This window comes from Azolla caroliniana, unplaced genomic scaffold (assembly GCF_043228905.1).
Source record: "Azolla caroliniana isolate FFs.n. ecotype wild unplaced genomic scaffold, voAzoCaro1.0.p SCAF_862, whole genome shotgun sequence".
Classification (NCBI taxonomy): Eukaryota; Viridiplantae; Streptophyta; class Polypodiopsida; order Salviniales; family Salviniaceae; genus Azolla; species Azolla caroliniana.
In genome coordinates, this window is record NW_028231297.1 from 908 (window position 1) to 14,458 (window position 13,551).

Here is a 13,551-nt window from a genome sequence, read left to right on the forward strand (position 1 = left end):
TTTCAGTGTCTAAATTTGGATTCAAGAACATTTTCGCATCAGACGAAGTTAAATCCGAGTCATAGCACAGAGTCTGAAATATCTTTGAATCCGAGACCAACTGAAAGCATTTTAGATTGCTTGCATTGTTTAGGGTTTAGAATGATGAATTTGGGAAACCATTTTCAAGGTGTCACAATTTTTGCTTATTATTGTGATGCTAATGTAAAGGTATTATGTTTGGTTCAATCTTTTTGGGCTAGGAGATGCCCAAAATCACTTGGAGAAGAATGAGACACCATACCGTCCCCCAAAACAGGGAAAGAGCCATCATCAAGAAACATAGGAGGCTTGAGTCAAGTCTCCTAAAGCACAATTGTATGATTGAGGTGAGGTGTCTTGTATGGCCTTGGGATTTTTCAACATGATCAATCGATTTTGCCTTCTTGATTTTTTACTTTTTTTTGTGGTGGGTTTATTTACATTTCTAAATCAAGCAAACTAGGTATAAGATCTCACACTTTTTTGGACTTTTTTAGAGATGTCAATCATAAAAAATGATCAAACATAAATATTACATATGGCTTAAACATAAATATTACATATGGCTCAAAATATAAACACCCAATGATTTGCCCACTTTTATAGTTGTAGGTTATATTTATTATCAAGATTTTAACTTTTATGCTTGTTTGGATAAAGATTAACCTTTTGTTAATCTAGAAGATGATATTGCTTATTTGAAATCCAAAGGGGAAGTTATTGTCTTTGGTGACATGAATGCTCGTACAAGAAGTTTTCAACTTGATGCACAACAATATTTCATGGCACATATCTCAAGGATTTAAGAGGATATACATGTATAGTTGCTCTTCTAGCGATAAAAAGATCCTACAAATGTGCAGTAGTACGGGATTGCTTATTGTGAATGGTGTCTCCTAATGGACTAACCCTAATTATTTAACATGTAGAAAACACAATAGAAATAGTGTGATTGATTATATGCTATTTTTCAAAGGTATTTTGGATTGTATATATAAGTTCTCACTTGGTGTATGGACATCAGAATCTCATTATAGGGCGTTATGTATTGACCTCAAATGTATGCAGAGGTTTGATTGTTATATTGAAGATAATAAACAACCCCACTTCAGGATGAACCTTTAGTGAGTGCCCATGTATTCCAAGATGGTTGAGGATATGTTAAGATTGACAAAAATACAACATGGTGCCATACTAGAATGCAAATGGGGAGCTTTTAAGAAATACATTGTCTCATGTAGAAACAAATGTTTTTCGACCAAGGACACATCTTGGAAATGCATCAAGAAATATAGTTCAAAGAAAAAATGGTTTGATAAAGAATGTCATGAAGCTCAAAAACGCCTTATGATTTTGGATGTAGTTACGGATAAAGAAAATTACCAAACGCATTTATATGAATACAAAGGGCTTATTTAAAGAAAGAGAAGAATATGAGAAGTTACTCAACAATTTCTCCAAATGCAAGCGAAATCGCATGCATGTGCTAAATTTTGGGGAAATCTAAAGGGGAAACATGTATTTGCACCATTTCATTGTCATCAATGTTGACATTGATCGACGTAAGGGAGTCTCACAACTCCTTGATCTTCATGGTGTAGCTTCCAATCGACATATCCTTCTACTGAATGTTGTTAAACTCTTGACGGAGTTAAAGTTTCCGTATAGTCGTGTTGGCCGCAAAGATCTTTTTGAGGTTTTCCAATGCCTCCTTTAGTGTTTTGGCCTCTCAAATGTAGTCAAGCATGTGATCATGAATGCACGATGCAAGGCAATACAACACATGACTTGCTACTCACTCCCATGATGGGTATTTGGTGTGTGTTGGGTTGCGTTGCGTTGCTTGTGCTCCTTCAATATAATTCCAATAGCCTTGGCCGATAAAGTATTGGTGCATCTTGTATTCCAAGATGCAAAGTTTTTTTTGTCAGGTTTCTCAGTAGGAAGAGCGTTTCCCATCTGAGTATTCATGGCGATCGACTTGTTAGGGGTGATTTTTCTTCTTCTTCTTTGTGATACGAACTGTGTAGGGTCATTGCTACAACGATCGGTCTCTCTGTGATACAGGCCGGTTCTTCGTGAACGTCAGCGTAGGCCCAATACACACAGATGGGCTTGGATCAAGCTACCAAGAGCTTTGGTACCATGTAAAGAATCGAGTGTGATTCTATGTAGTGGAAGAGATATGTGTGTGTGTGTGTGTTAGAGAGAGAGAGAGAGAGAACACAAGGTATACAAATTATTGGATCTTGGATGGTGTGGCCAAATATTGGATCACGACAATGTGTGTCGGCACTTAGGTTACCTATTGGTGTTGATATCTCAATGTCTCAAAGTTTGAATTGGATATCGGGGACCATTTTAAACAAATTTATGTATTGGAAGTCTCAAGCATGGCCATTTAGTACTCGTCTCAAAGTGGTACAAGCTATAATGATTCCAATGATTTCTTATTTTTTGCCATTATTAACTTGGACAAAGAAATCACTTGATCAATTAGCTCGTTCACTTAAATATACATTGTGGAAGAAAGAATCAAGATTGGGTATGAGTTGGGTATCATGGAACAATATTTGTACTCTAAAACGGTTAGGGGGAGTTGCATTACTAAATTTGGAGGATCATATGGTGGCTCGAAGATTCAATTTGTTGAAAGGTATGTGCATAGGTACCCAACCTTGGGCAGAAATAATTCGTTATTTTGTGGAAAAGGTTGGTATATACCATGGGAAAACCAGAATTAGAACATTGTGGTGGCATGTTGTTAATAGTACTCGTGCATTTAAATGTTCAAAATCTATTATGGTCCAGCAATTAGTGCTTTCTTGGCAACGATGCTTGGAATGATTTCCTTGGAGCCCCCCTAAGTGTAGAAAAGATACTAATTCCTTGGCAACAGAGGTATTGGCATCTTCAAGGCTACTACATTGGGATGGAAAAGAAAGCCTAAATACACAGTTTAATCGAATGGCCAAGCTGGGATTGGTAACGGTGGAAGATGGTATATTGCAGTCATGTAGGAAAATGATGGCCTTTAGGACAGTTAGAAATAAGTTTCATATACCACGGGGATATGGGTACATTTGGGAATCAATATTGGCATTGCCTAGATTAGTTTTCCCGATTCCAATGTTGCTGGTTGCGGGTCCATGGAAAGTTTTTTTTGTTTGGTATTGGACAATCAATTTTTGTGGTGAACACTAATGATGTATACCATAAGTTGGTTGAAGATAGAGCTTGGTTAGCAACCAAGGTTGCAAACACATGGTATATTACTCGACATGCAAAGTGGTGGACTAGAGTTTTGGATGCAGGATGGCAGTCTCATCTTCCGTTTCGTGCTAAGGTGTTTCTTTGGCGTGTGATTGTTGGTGGGTTGCCATTGGCGATGGCTTTAAAACGGGGAAATATTTCAAATGGGACATGTCTTTTTTGCACAATGGTTGAGGAAGATGCCAGACATAGGTTCATTACATGTCCGGTTGCTAAAGCCATTTGGGTGGTTATATCACAATTTTCGGCATCGATAATAGGCAATATTTTGTCACCTTTTAACTAGGTTTTTATTGATGACGATAAAGGCATGCTTGCACCATCATATAAGGTCTTGTTTTACTACCTTAGGCATTGGGGGATGTGGTTTAACTGAACCATGAGAAATGAGTTCTTGTTTGATGGACTTCATGGGGTAACACAACAACTTCGTAGGATGAAAGGGAAATTGATGTGGCAATTTTCGCAACTATGTTGTTTGGGGACATTGTCCTGAGAGGAGATAGAGGTATGTCATCTAGTTTTGCAACACTTGAGAGGGTTTCCCATGCATTATCACTACTCATGATGTAGTGAAGATAACAAGGGTTGTATTATCATCTTGTTTTAATAACAAAACATTGATTTACCAAAAAAAAAGAACACAAGGTATACAGAAAACAAGAAATTTGTATTAACAAGCACTAACAACCAATAGTTACAAAGAAGAGGAGAATGTGCTTATGTAGTCACCTTCTCTCTATATTCTCTCACTACAACCATCTCTTGGGAAAGAGGTGGAGACTTAACTACCTAGTGACTATGTGTCATAGGTCTTAATTGTTGAGAATCGACCGGCCACGACCGATTTCATGTATGCATTCGGGTGCACAGAAAAACAAGCAGGGTAATGCACAAATAGAAACGAGGGGCAAAAAACGAAAAACAGAAAGAAAAAAGGCACATATATTTAACATGGAAACCCGAACAGGGAAAAACCACATGGAGTCCACAAACTCCAAAACAGATCACTATGATAAAGGAGAAGTACAAATAAGAAACTCGAGTTCTCCTTCGTCTGACAGACGGCTATAGAGTTACACTCTCTCTCTCACACACACACACACTCGCTCACAATTACGGAGGCAACTACCTCGTTCTAACTATACAACAATAATGACCATCACATACTCATAAAGTTTGCCCTAGTTTTGTTTATACCAATACAACTTTCTAGACTATTTACAAATATAGCCCACAAGGGGCACATTTAGACTATTTACAATTATAGTCTCCCGATTTCAGTTTCGGTTTTCGATCTCAGCCTCAGTCGAAATACTCATTGGACTCCACCGGAATCGGTTCGTTCTCTTCTTCCCATCCGAAGGGACATGTTTCCCAACAAACTCCCCCTTCACTCCGGCATGGGGTACTTCATCAATCCGACCCTTTGCCGACACACATTCAACTTCTCGACCAGTTGCTAAGATGGTATATGGTAATGTGATACCTTATCACCACCGGTTGGTCCTTATAAAACAATATGACAAATGGGGTGAGCTCAATTGTATGAACATGTCAAGGCTACATGTTCCCTCCTAGTTCAATTCATATACAAAATGCCTTGTTCACATCCTTGTACTATGACCCCTAAATCTCATGTCATGACCAAGTATATCAATACTTATCAAGTGAGCCCAACTCATGATGTGTATGAACATGTCAAGACCACACCTTTCCACCTAGTTCAAATCTTATACATTCATCTCTCCTTCACATCCTTGTACAATGACCCCTAAATCCTCAGTTGTAACGATACTTTTTGTTGGGGAAACCGGTCCCTCCGGATGGGAAGAGCATGAGCCAGATCGGTTGGAGCCGATATGCTAAGAGTCGGTTGCATGCATAGAATGAAAACATATGTGCATTCGCATTCGAGAATGATTCAATCAAACGTGTATGGTAAATTATCTCAAAGTTGGATTGGATTTATAAGTTACAAAATAATAATAAAGACTGGAATTTCAAAAAATGTCTATGGTCTATATTATATATTGATTGAATCAAATGTCAACACAATTGAAAGTTCAGAACTTAGGAATTACTTAACTACTAAACATTAGAAAGTACAAACATAAAAATCAAATAATTCAAAGACATAATTGTATTGATGATGAGCTCATCTTGCAATTATCGATGTTCTCATCTCACAAGTCGCAACTAGTGAAGTTATCAATTTCTTCATTTTAGAACTTTACAAAAAAATGAGTATGAACTATAGAGAATGAAACAAAATATGTCATTACAAATTATAATCAAACGTTCAAAAACTCATAAAACGTATATTCGAGAATATGAAGCAAACATGACACTAACATAAAACTTTACTATAACATGACACTAAAGCGAGAAAGAAAGAAAGAAAGAAAGAAAGATATATTAACGTCTTCTAAGGCCAAATTTGGCCCATGAGACAAATAGGTTACAACAAAAGATGAGTGTTTATCCAATCATCAAAACTAAAAATAAAAGAAAATAGCTTAAGCTAAGAAAGTTCTAGTAGTGTACAAAACTTTGCACCAAGCCTAATCTCATTTCCACCCAAGTCTCTCAAAAAGAAGTGGGAGGTCAAAAGTTTTTGGTGTGGGTGTGACCCATGGTCCCGATGCATAGAGTGCCCTAGCCATGGCTTCTAGGCGGTGTAGTTCACGTTCCCTTATTTTCTTTATTGCTTCTACATCTCGTCGAGTTGCTTTGAAACCCGGCATCCGAGGGCGTTTGGTTCTTCTTTGATTTTCTGCTTCATCAAGGAGAAGTCCGAGTGGTACAGGTGTGTCGACATTCATTGTCTCCCCCTGTTCCTGAAAAACTTCATTTGTTATATGTTGGTAAACATTAGCAACATTATTATCAACGTTTTGTAATTTGTTCTCTCTGTGGTGTTTCAATTCTAAGATGTATCTACCTAATTTCTTTATATCTAGTGTATCTAATAGTTTAGGGAGGGTGGGAGAGGAACCAAGTATGTCTTGGTATTTTGCCCTTATCTCGGCATAGGTGGGGCATTTGCATGTAAAATGGTACTCATCCTCTATCTCTATGTGGCATAACCTACATATCCTTTCCTCCCTAGGGACTCCATTAGTACGTCCATTCTCAATCTCAAGTTGGTGAGATGATATTCTAAGTTGACCAATGGCAACCCTTAGTGCATGTGGTAAGAATACATCTAGATATTTTGGGCGCGTGATAAAACCTAACTCAGAGAAGTGCATAAAGTGTTCTTTATAGTACGACATTTTAGATGGGAGTGGCTCTAGTGGGGTGATCCATTTATACCGGGTATAAATTTGCCATATTTCTTGGCGTATTACTTTATTACGGTCCTCATGAGAGAGTAAAGTGTTATCATTCGTGTGGTCGTACTTAAGGGGGGGGAGGTTAGTAATGTCTAGACCGTTGGCAAGAAGCCAACTCACCATCATGCCATACCATGAGCTAGTATAGCCGGACTCATACAATGCTCGAGAAGCCTTAAAGGCTTGGTGGGATATTCTATCAAGTGGTTGGTTATGTATCCTGTGTATAAAGACTACCAGTTGAAAAAGTGCTTCTACTAACATAGGGGGTAGAGTGAACTCAGCCCTAATAATGTCATGTGGGACCGACGATTTGCTTCGGAGTTGGCGTGATAACATCATCACCAATGGTCTCTCTAATTGCGTCCACATGAAAGATGGTAGTCCTGGGGCCCAAACCGCTGATGCATACATGAGAGAGGGAGTCACTAATGAGTCAAAGAGCCACCCTTTAGTTCGTGGCTCTTGGAAGTATGCTTGGTGGCATTGTCTCTCGAGGAGTGAGAGGGATGCATGTCCTCTTGTAAGTCTATCCTTCGCTGCTTGTGTCATCGAAAATTTACCTGAGCGGGCACTGAAAGTGACTCCGAGATAGACATATGATCCAACCACCTCAACTGGGCTATGGGAGATAGTTAGGTGACACTTAGCCCTAACTTGGGCCGACGTGTGGAAGATAAGGACTTTAGTTTTCCCTAGATTCACTACCAATCCTCGTTGTGTGCAAAAGTCATCTAAGGCATTAAGGTGCCTCTGTAGGTCGTGTTCGGATTCAGAGAGCAAAACTATGTCATCTGCATAGAGCAAGATACGCACCTGCGTATCTCCAAGGACTACTCCATTGCCTCCCTTACGAGCAATAAAATCTGTGATCTCATCAATGTAGATCCCAAAAAGAGTCGGAGATAAGGGGCAACCTTGTTTTACACCAATAGTGCTAGTGAAACTATCGGATATGCCGCCTGGGCATCGAACACACCCGGACACTTGTTCATATAGTGCGTAGATGGCCCAAACCATGTCATCTGGTATCCTCAAGCTCTTAAGCCTATCAAACAACCGCTCTCTAGGGACCGTGTCAAAGGCTTTGCGGAAGTCCACAAAACAACAATATAGTTTCTTCTTGCGAGCCTTAGTCTGGTCAATTAAGCATCTAAGTGTGAAGATATGGTCAATAGTGGAGAAGGCTCGTCTAAAGCCGGCCTGTTCAGGTGCACGAAGATTTAAGGTCTCCATATACTCGCTAAGCTCTGCCTCCATTACTGCACCATATAATTTAGCAAGGGTATGACCTATCATAATGGTCCTATAAGTATTTGGGTCCATGGGGTCCCCCCCCTTATGTATGGGGGCCACTGTGTTCATGGTCCATTGTGATGGAAAACCCTCTGCAAGGGCACGATTGAAGATTAGAGTTAGTAAGGGAGCTAGGCACTCTCTCACGTATATGATGTGTTCTGCTCGCAACCCTGTGTGGTCCATGGACTTCCTATGTTGTAATTTCTTTATGACCTTCGTGACCCTAGAGGTCGTGAAGAGTGTCCCCACAGTAGGTCGGGGTGTGGAAGGCATTGGAAAGGGTGGTTGGTTTGGGATGTGGTAAAGTCTCTCTGTATAAGTGTGCCAAGTTTCGGGATCTTCGATGGGTGTTTGTGGTCTTGGTTCCCGTAATCTCTTCCATGCAGTGGCACAATCGTTACTCATGAGCATGTGGTAGAGTTCCCAATATTGGGATGCCTCCCATGCTCGTCTCTTACGACGTGTCATCTTGCGCATTTCTTTACGAGCTTGTACTGAGGTAATACTACCACTGAGTTGCGATATTGTAAGTTGTCGATGTAAGCACCTACAATCCTCATCATACCATCTATTTTGTGGCATAGATCCTACTTTACCTTGATTGGAGTGTTTCGTGTATGGGAAGCTGCTAACCGCTGCAGAATGAAGGATGTGTGTGAGTTTCGTATTAAGGCTCTCTAAAGGTAGGGAGGGATCAAGGGAGGAGAGATGGGCTTGAACATGTCGAGCATATATGTCAGAGAGCTCATGTGTGAAATGTATGGTGATGTCATGGCGTGGTTGACTAGAGTTGGTGACGTTAGAGATATCGCATTTTATCTCGAAGTATAAGAAACTATGGTCCGCGCCAATAGGACATGGGGTCACTCGGAAGGAGTTAATCATGTGGGTGGCTTCAGGGCGTCCTATTAGATAATCGACTGTGCTTTCCCCTCCTCCATGTGGGAAGCATGTGAGCTCTTCCGAACCTGGCCACTTGGCTAAACCATTATATATGACCATCTGGTGCCGACTACCGAGTTCGAGCAAATGATGGCCAAAGCTCGTGGCGTCTGCACCTTGATCCTTTGATTTACGTGTGGTGTCTATGTCTGAAGGATCGACATTTACCATTTCTAGGTTTCTATTCATTTGAAATATTGTGCATTGTCGGGATTGGGTTCTCGCATTAAAGTCTCCTACAAGGAATACTTCGCCTTGGGAAGAATATCGGATTATGTCATCCGATAGAGGTTCATATGGGGAAGGCCCATGTGGCACTCCGTCATCAACTGATCTCGCCTCGCCAGCCAGATTATAACGAGAGCCTTTTGGGGGGAAGTAACAAATGGCGAAAATTACTGCCTTGTCCTTGCTTGTGGAGACTTTCACCCACATAAAACGAGCTTCTGGGTCAGTGCTCAGTATTTCTATCCTATTATGTAGCTCCCTCCGAAACAATATTGCGACACCTCCAGATCCCCTGGTAGTGCATCGACGTGAGGTTTGTCTAAAAGCCGACTCCCAACGAAATCCTTCGACTCGTGGGAGTCCCCTATTTGGGCTTTGGTGTGTTTCTACTAGGCAAACTATATCTGATTCCTTTAATATCCCCTCTAGGCGGCCGGGGTGTGTCCAGAGTGCGCCGTTACAATTCCATAAGGTCATCCTAAGTGTGTTTTCTGTCACATGGGCCACACGCCATCAATTAGTAGTGCGATCATTTATGATCACTCGCCCATCTCGATAAAAGGCGCGATGCCCGTCTTTGCGAGCTTGCATAACCTTTGGCATACAACTCTTGCGATGCTCAATTTGCATCTTGGTGAGGTCTTCATCGAGATAGATAGGGTCCCCACCCAATCCTCGAAGAATTGGTCTCTTCTTAAAGAAAGTGATTCTAGAGTCTAAGTCTTTAAATTGAAGAACTAAGGCTCTCTTCCTAGTTGTGTCGCGTCCGGCCCTCCAAGCTTTGGTAATAGGTAGGGTCGTTGTGTACCCTAACATTTTCCCGAGTGTTTGTGCATCCTCGTCCGGGGATGCACCTTCCTTGAGCCCAGTGACACGCACATTTAGGCGTCGGGCCTGACGCATTTTCTCCTCTTCGAGGGTGGTATTAACAATATTTTCATCCTTTATTTCTTTTTTAATGTTTCTTTTAACGACATCTACCCAACCCGTTTTTGCTAATTCTATGTTATTTTTAACCTCCTCTTTAACTTTTTTGATCTCATCTTTTATATCCTCTATGGAGGATGTTTCACCGTCCTCTCGGGATACCTTGATGTCATTAAGTTGTTGTTTGAGGTTTGTGTTTTCCTCTTTAAGTTTTTCTATTTCGGCCTTGAGGGTGTCTTTTTCCTCTCTATCTTTTTTCTTGTGGGTTTCGGCGTCTTTCACCCATTTTTTCATATCCGTCTCTATTTTTGTTAAACGGTTAAACATATCCAAAAAGTCCTCCTTACTTATAGCCTCGTCTTGTGTATCCTTGTGTTCCTTTCGTTTAGACATTGTAGTGTCAATAAGAAAAGAAAAGAAAAAGGATAAAATAAATGGGTTCGAGACTTAGCCGAGTTTGTGTTATGTCGTAGTCACATTGGCATTTCGCACACGACGAGCACGCTAAAAAGAACAAGGATGCGCCGTCAAGAGAAGAAACGTGACACTCGGCAACCTCAAGAAACAAGGTGGAGAAGAGCACGGCAACGGCAACGGCGACTACACCAGATGATGACGAACTGCAGTAGGTCGTCCAGCACGCCGACGGACGGCAACAAACGGCAGCAAACGGCGACGGACGTCAGCAGACGGCAGCAGACGGCGACGGACGTCAGAGGCGGCAACGCGGCAACAGACGATAGCAGCGCACGATGGGGGGGGACTGCAACTCGGTAGCAGGCGGCGACAGACGTCGCAGACGGCAGCGACGACAGCGTGGCGCACGACCGTTGCTGCTGGCGCACGACCGAGAGAGGGAGAGGTGAGAAAATTGGGATTCAAACCAAAGACCCAAGATAAGGTAATAGAACAACTTACCACTAGGGTGAGTTAATTTCTAGTAACAAAAGAAGGAAAAACAGAAATAAAATGAGTATATATTTTTCCTTTTTCAAACTGATTCGTTTCCAAATGTTTTCAAATGTTTGTATGCTTGCACAAAAGCATTCATTACGTTCTATGGGACCGACGACCCAAGCAATAGTAATAGAACAACTTAACACTAGGGTTAGTTAATTTCTAGTAACAAAAAAAATCAGTATATATTTTTCCCTTTTCAAACTTATTCATTTTCAAATGCTTGTATGCTTGCACAAACGCGTTTATTACGCTCTATGGGACTCGCATGACGACCTTTCCAAATGGAGAACCAGACTCGTCCATGCAACGTGAGCCGGTTAGGAGCTGGTTGTCCGATTGGGAACCGTATAGGAAGTCTGAATCGGAATGGCAGTCGATCGACCAACGGAGGGCCAATGTGAGGAGAGTCAGCCAGTAGCTGACTGGCCATTAGTTGAATTGGACGAAAGTCGTTCGGCCTTTAGACAATCTGAACAATGGCCCATACTTGTGTATTAATATATATATATATACACACGCACACACCTAGGACTACTTTTTATGTGTTAGTATTGAAGAGATTCATAGAGATCTGGAGAGGTGTGATCACTGAGTGCTAAGTGAGTGAGTGAGTGAGTGTATCCATCTAAAAGATGAAAACGAGCTCGAGGTCGTTGCCTTTGATTCTCTTGTATATTCATCCTTATAGCGATTTTGTTTGGAGTTAGTGGGCTCCTGTGGTTTTTCCCATTCAAGGTTTCCACGTTAAAATGTCGTGTCTCGATGTTTGTGTTTTTTTTTTTGTCTTCCAGTTTTTCAAGATGGATGCGGGTGGTCGAGGAGCGTCCGGACATTGGCAAAGTGTGAAACCATGTGAAGAAGAATATGCAGATGTGTCAATTGACTTACGACACTTCAATGTGAAACCAAGTAAAACGTAGTAGTTGAGAAAGAAGGCTGTCTCTCTCGTCTTGCGTCTTGGTTCGGGAACGAGGCTACAGCAGGCTCGAGGTTCGGGATCTGAGGCTCAGTGAACTGTAGGTTCGGTGGAAAGCTGCAGACTTGGTGAGCTCATCGTTCTTGCTTCTTCTCTGCAAACTCTGCTTCTTCTTCTGCTTCTTCTCCCCCCTCCTACACTTCCCAAAATTTCTTTCACTCTATTCTGCCTCCCCGCACAGCAAGTAAAACCCCTCATTTCTTCTCTCTCTCTCTCTCTCTCTCTCTCTCTCTCTCTCTCTCTCTCTCTCACATCCCCTACAGGGCCTCTGCCTTCCCCAAAAAGCTTTCGTTTATCTCTCTTCTGGTAAAACCTCTGCTCATTTTTTCTCCCGTTAAACAGTGAAATTTGATAACAATTTCCTTCTCTCTGTTGACAGTTTTGATGTCTTCCTCTTTTTTCCTTGTGTTTCCTCCTCAAAAGGTTCCTTTTTCCTTTGAGGATCCATTTTGTCCCAATCTCTGTTCTGACTTTTCCTTGTGTTTCCTCCTCAAAAGGTTCCTTTTTCCTTTGAGGATCCAGTTTGTCCCAATCTCTGTTCTGACTAAAAGCTTAACGTAATTAGCGAGAAATGCCTTTTATATACTAATTTGCTTCAATTTCCTTGCAATTTCAGATGATTCCTTTTAGGTTCTCAGCATGATTTCCCATAACTGTTGAATTGCTTCGACAAAGCTAATTCTTATTCAAATTTGAGTCAATTTCTTTTGTTTTGGCTTCGAAAACTGGGAAGCTGACAAGATGTGAGTAATTTAAAGACCCATATGTAGTTTATTTGTTATATAGCTTGTTTTCATATGAATTTAGGGTTGAGTAGCTCACAATATTGTCAAAATTATGGTTGTTTGAACAAGCATCTAGATGTTACTTTTTTACATAGTTTTCCCAGATGGAAGGTTGTATAGAAGAACCTTACGTAATGAAAAAAATTTAGTTGTTTGTATATGCATATCTCATTTGGATCTTTTATCCCAAATATTTGTGTGGGTGTAATTCTTTTCCAAGAAGATTACAATGAATACATAGAAGTGAAAATTATTAAATTTTTTTTAAACTTTATTAACAAGTTTTCTTAATGCTACCGTATGTTTGATTCTTATCATGCTTGTATCACCAAAGGTATATATATGCGACAATTCAAATTTCTTTAACATAAAGAGTTATATAATGATAAACACGAAGATTGTAGATGTGATACTATTTTTGCGAAGATCACTATGGACGTATGCATATTAAAATCTTAAAAATTTTCATGGATATAAAGATGTAACAATAACCTAGTAAAATAATATTGTCTTCCCAGCCCCGCCTTAAACAAACGAGCAAGATACCATCGGTTTTCTTTTTTCCAAATATAGCACGAGACACTAAAGTTATAGATACGTTCATATTTAAAATATAAGTGGAAAAAAACACTAGTGAGACCTTGGGAGAAATAAAAAGGGTCAAAGAATGGTAGATCGTTACCTAGTAAGAAGAACATAAAAGTGACTAATAAGATAGTGGCAAGAGAGATGTAGAACTCCTCAACAAAGACCCCCATAACCCATTATCTCTTTGGAAATTGACGAAAAGGAAACTCCACGG

At 40.6% G+C, this 13,551-nt stretch overlaps 1 protein-coding gene across 1 annotated transcript; it reads right to left on the bottom strand.

The window, feature by feature from the left end:
* Positions 1-9,614: 9,614 nt before the first annotated feature.
* On the bottom strand, positions 9,615-10,421 carry LOC147847565 (uncharacterized). Its single transcript, XM_087339048.1, has 2 exons — positions 10,346-10,421; positions 9,615-10,243 (listed from the first exon to the last, which is right to left on the bottom strand). The coding sequence occupies exons 1-2, from the start codon at positions 10,419-10,421 to the stop codon at positions 9,615-9,617; spliced, it is 705 nt and encodes a 234-aa protein (XP_087195174.1).
* Positions 10,422-13,551: the final 3,130 nt, after the last annotated feature.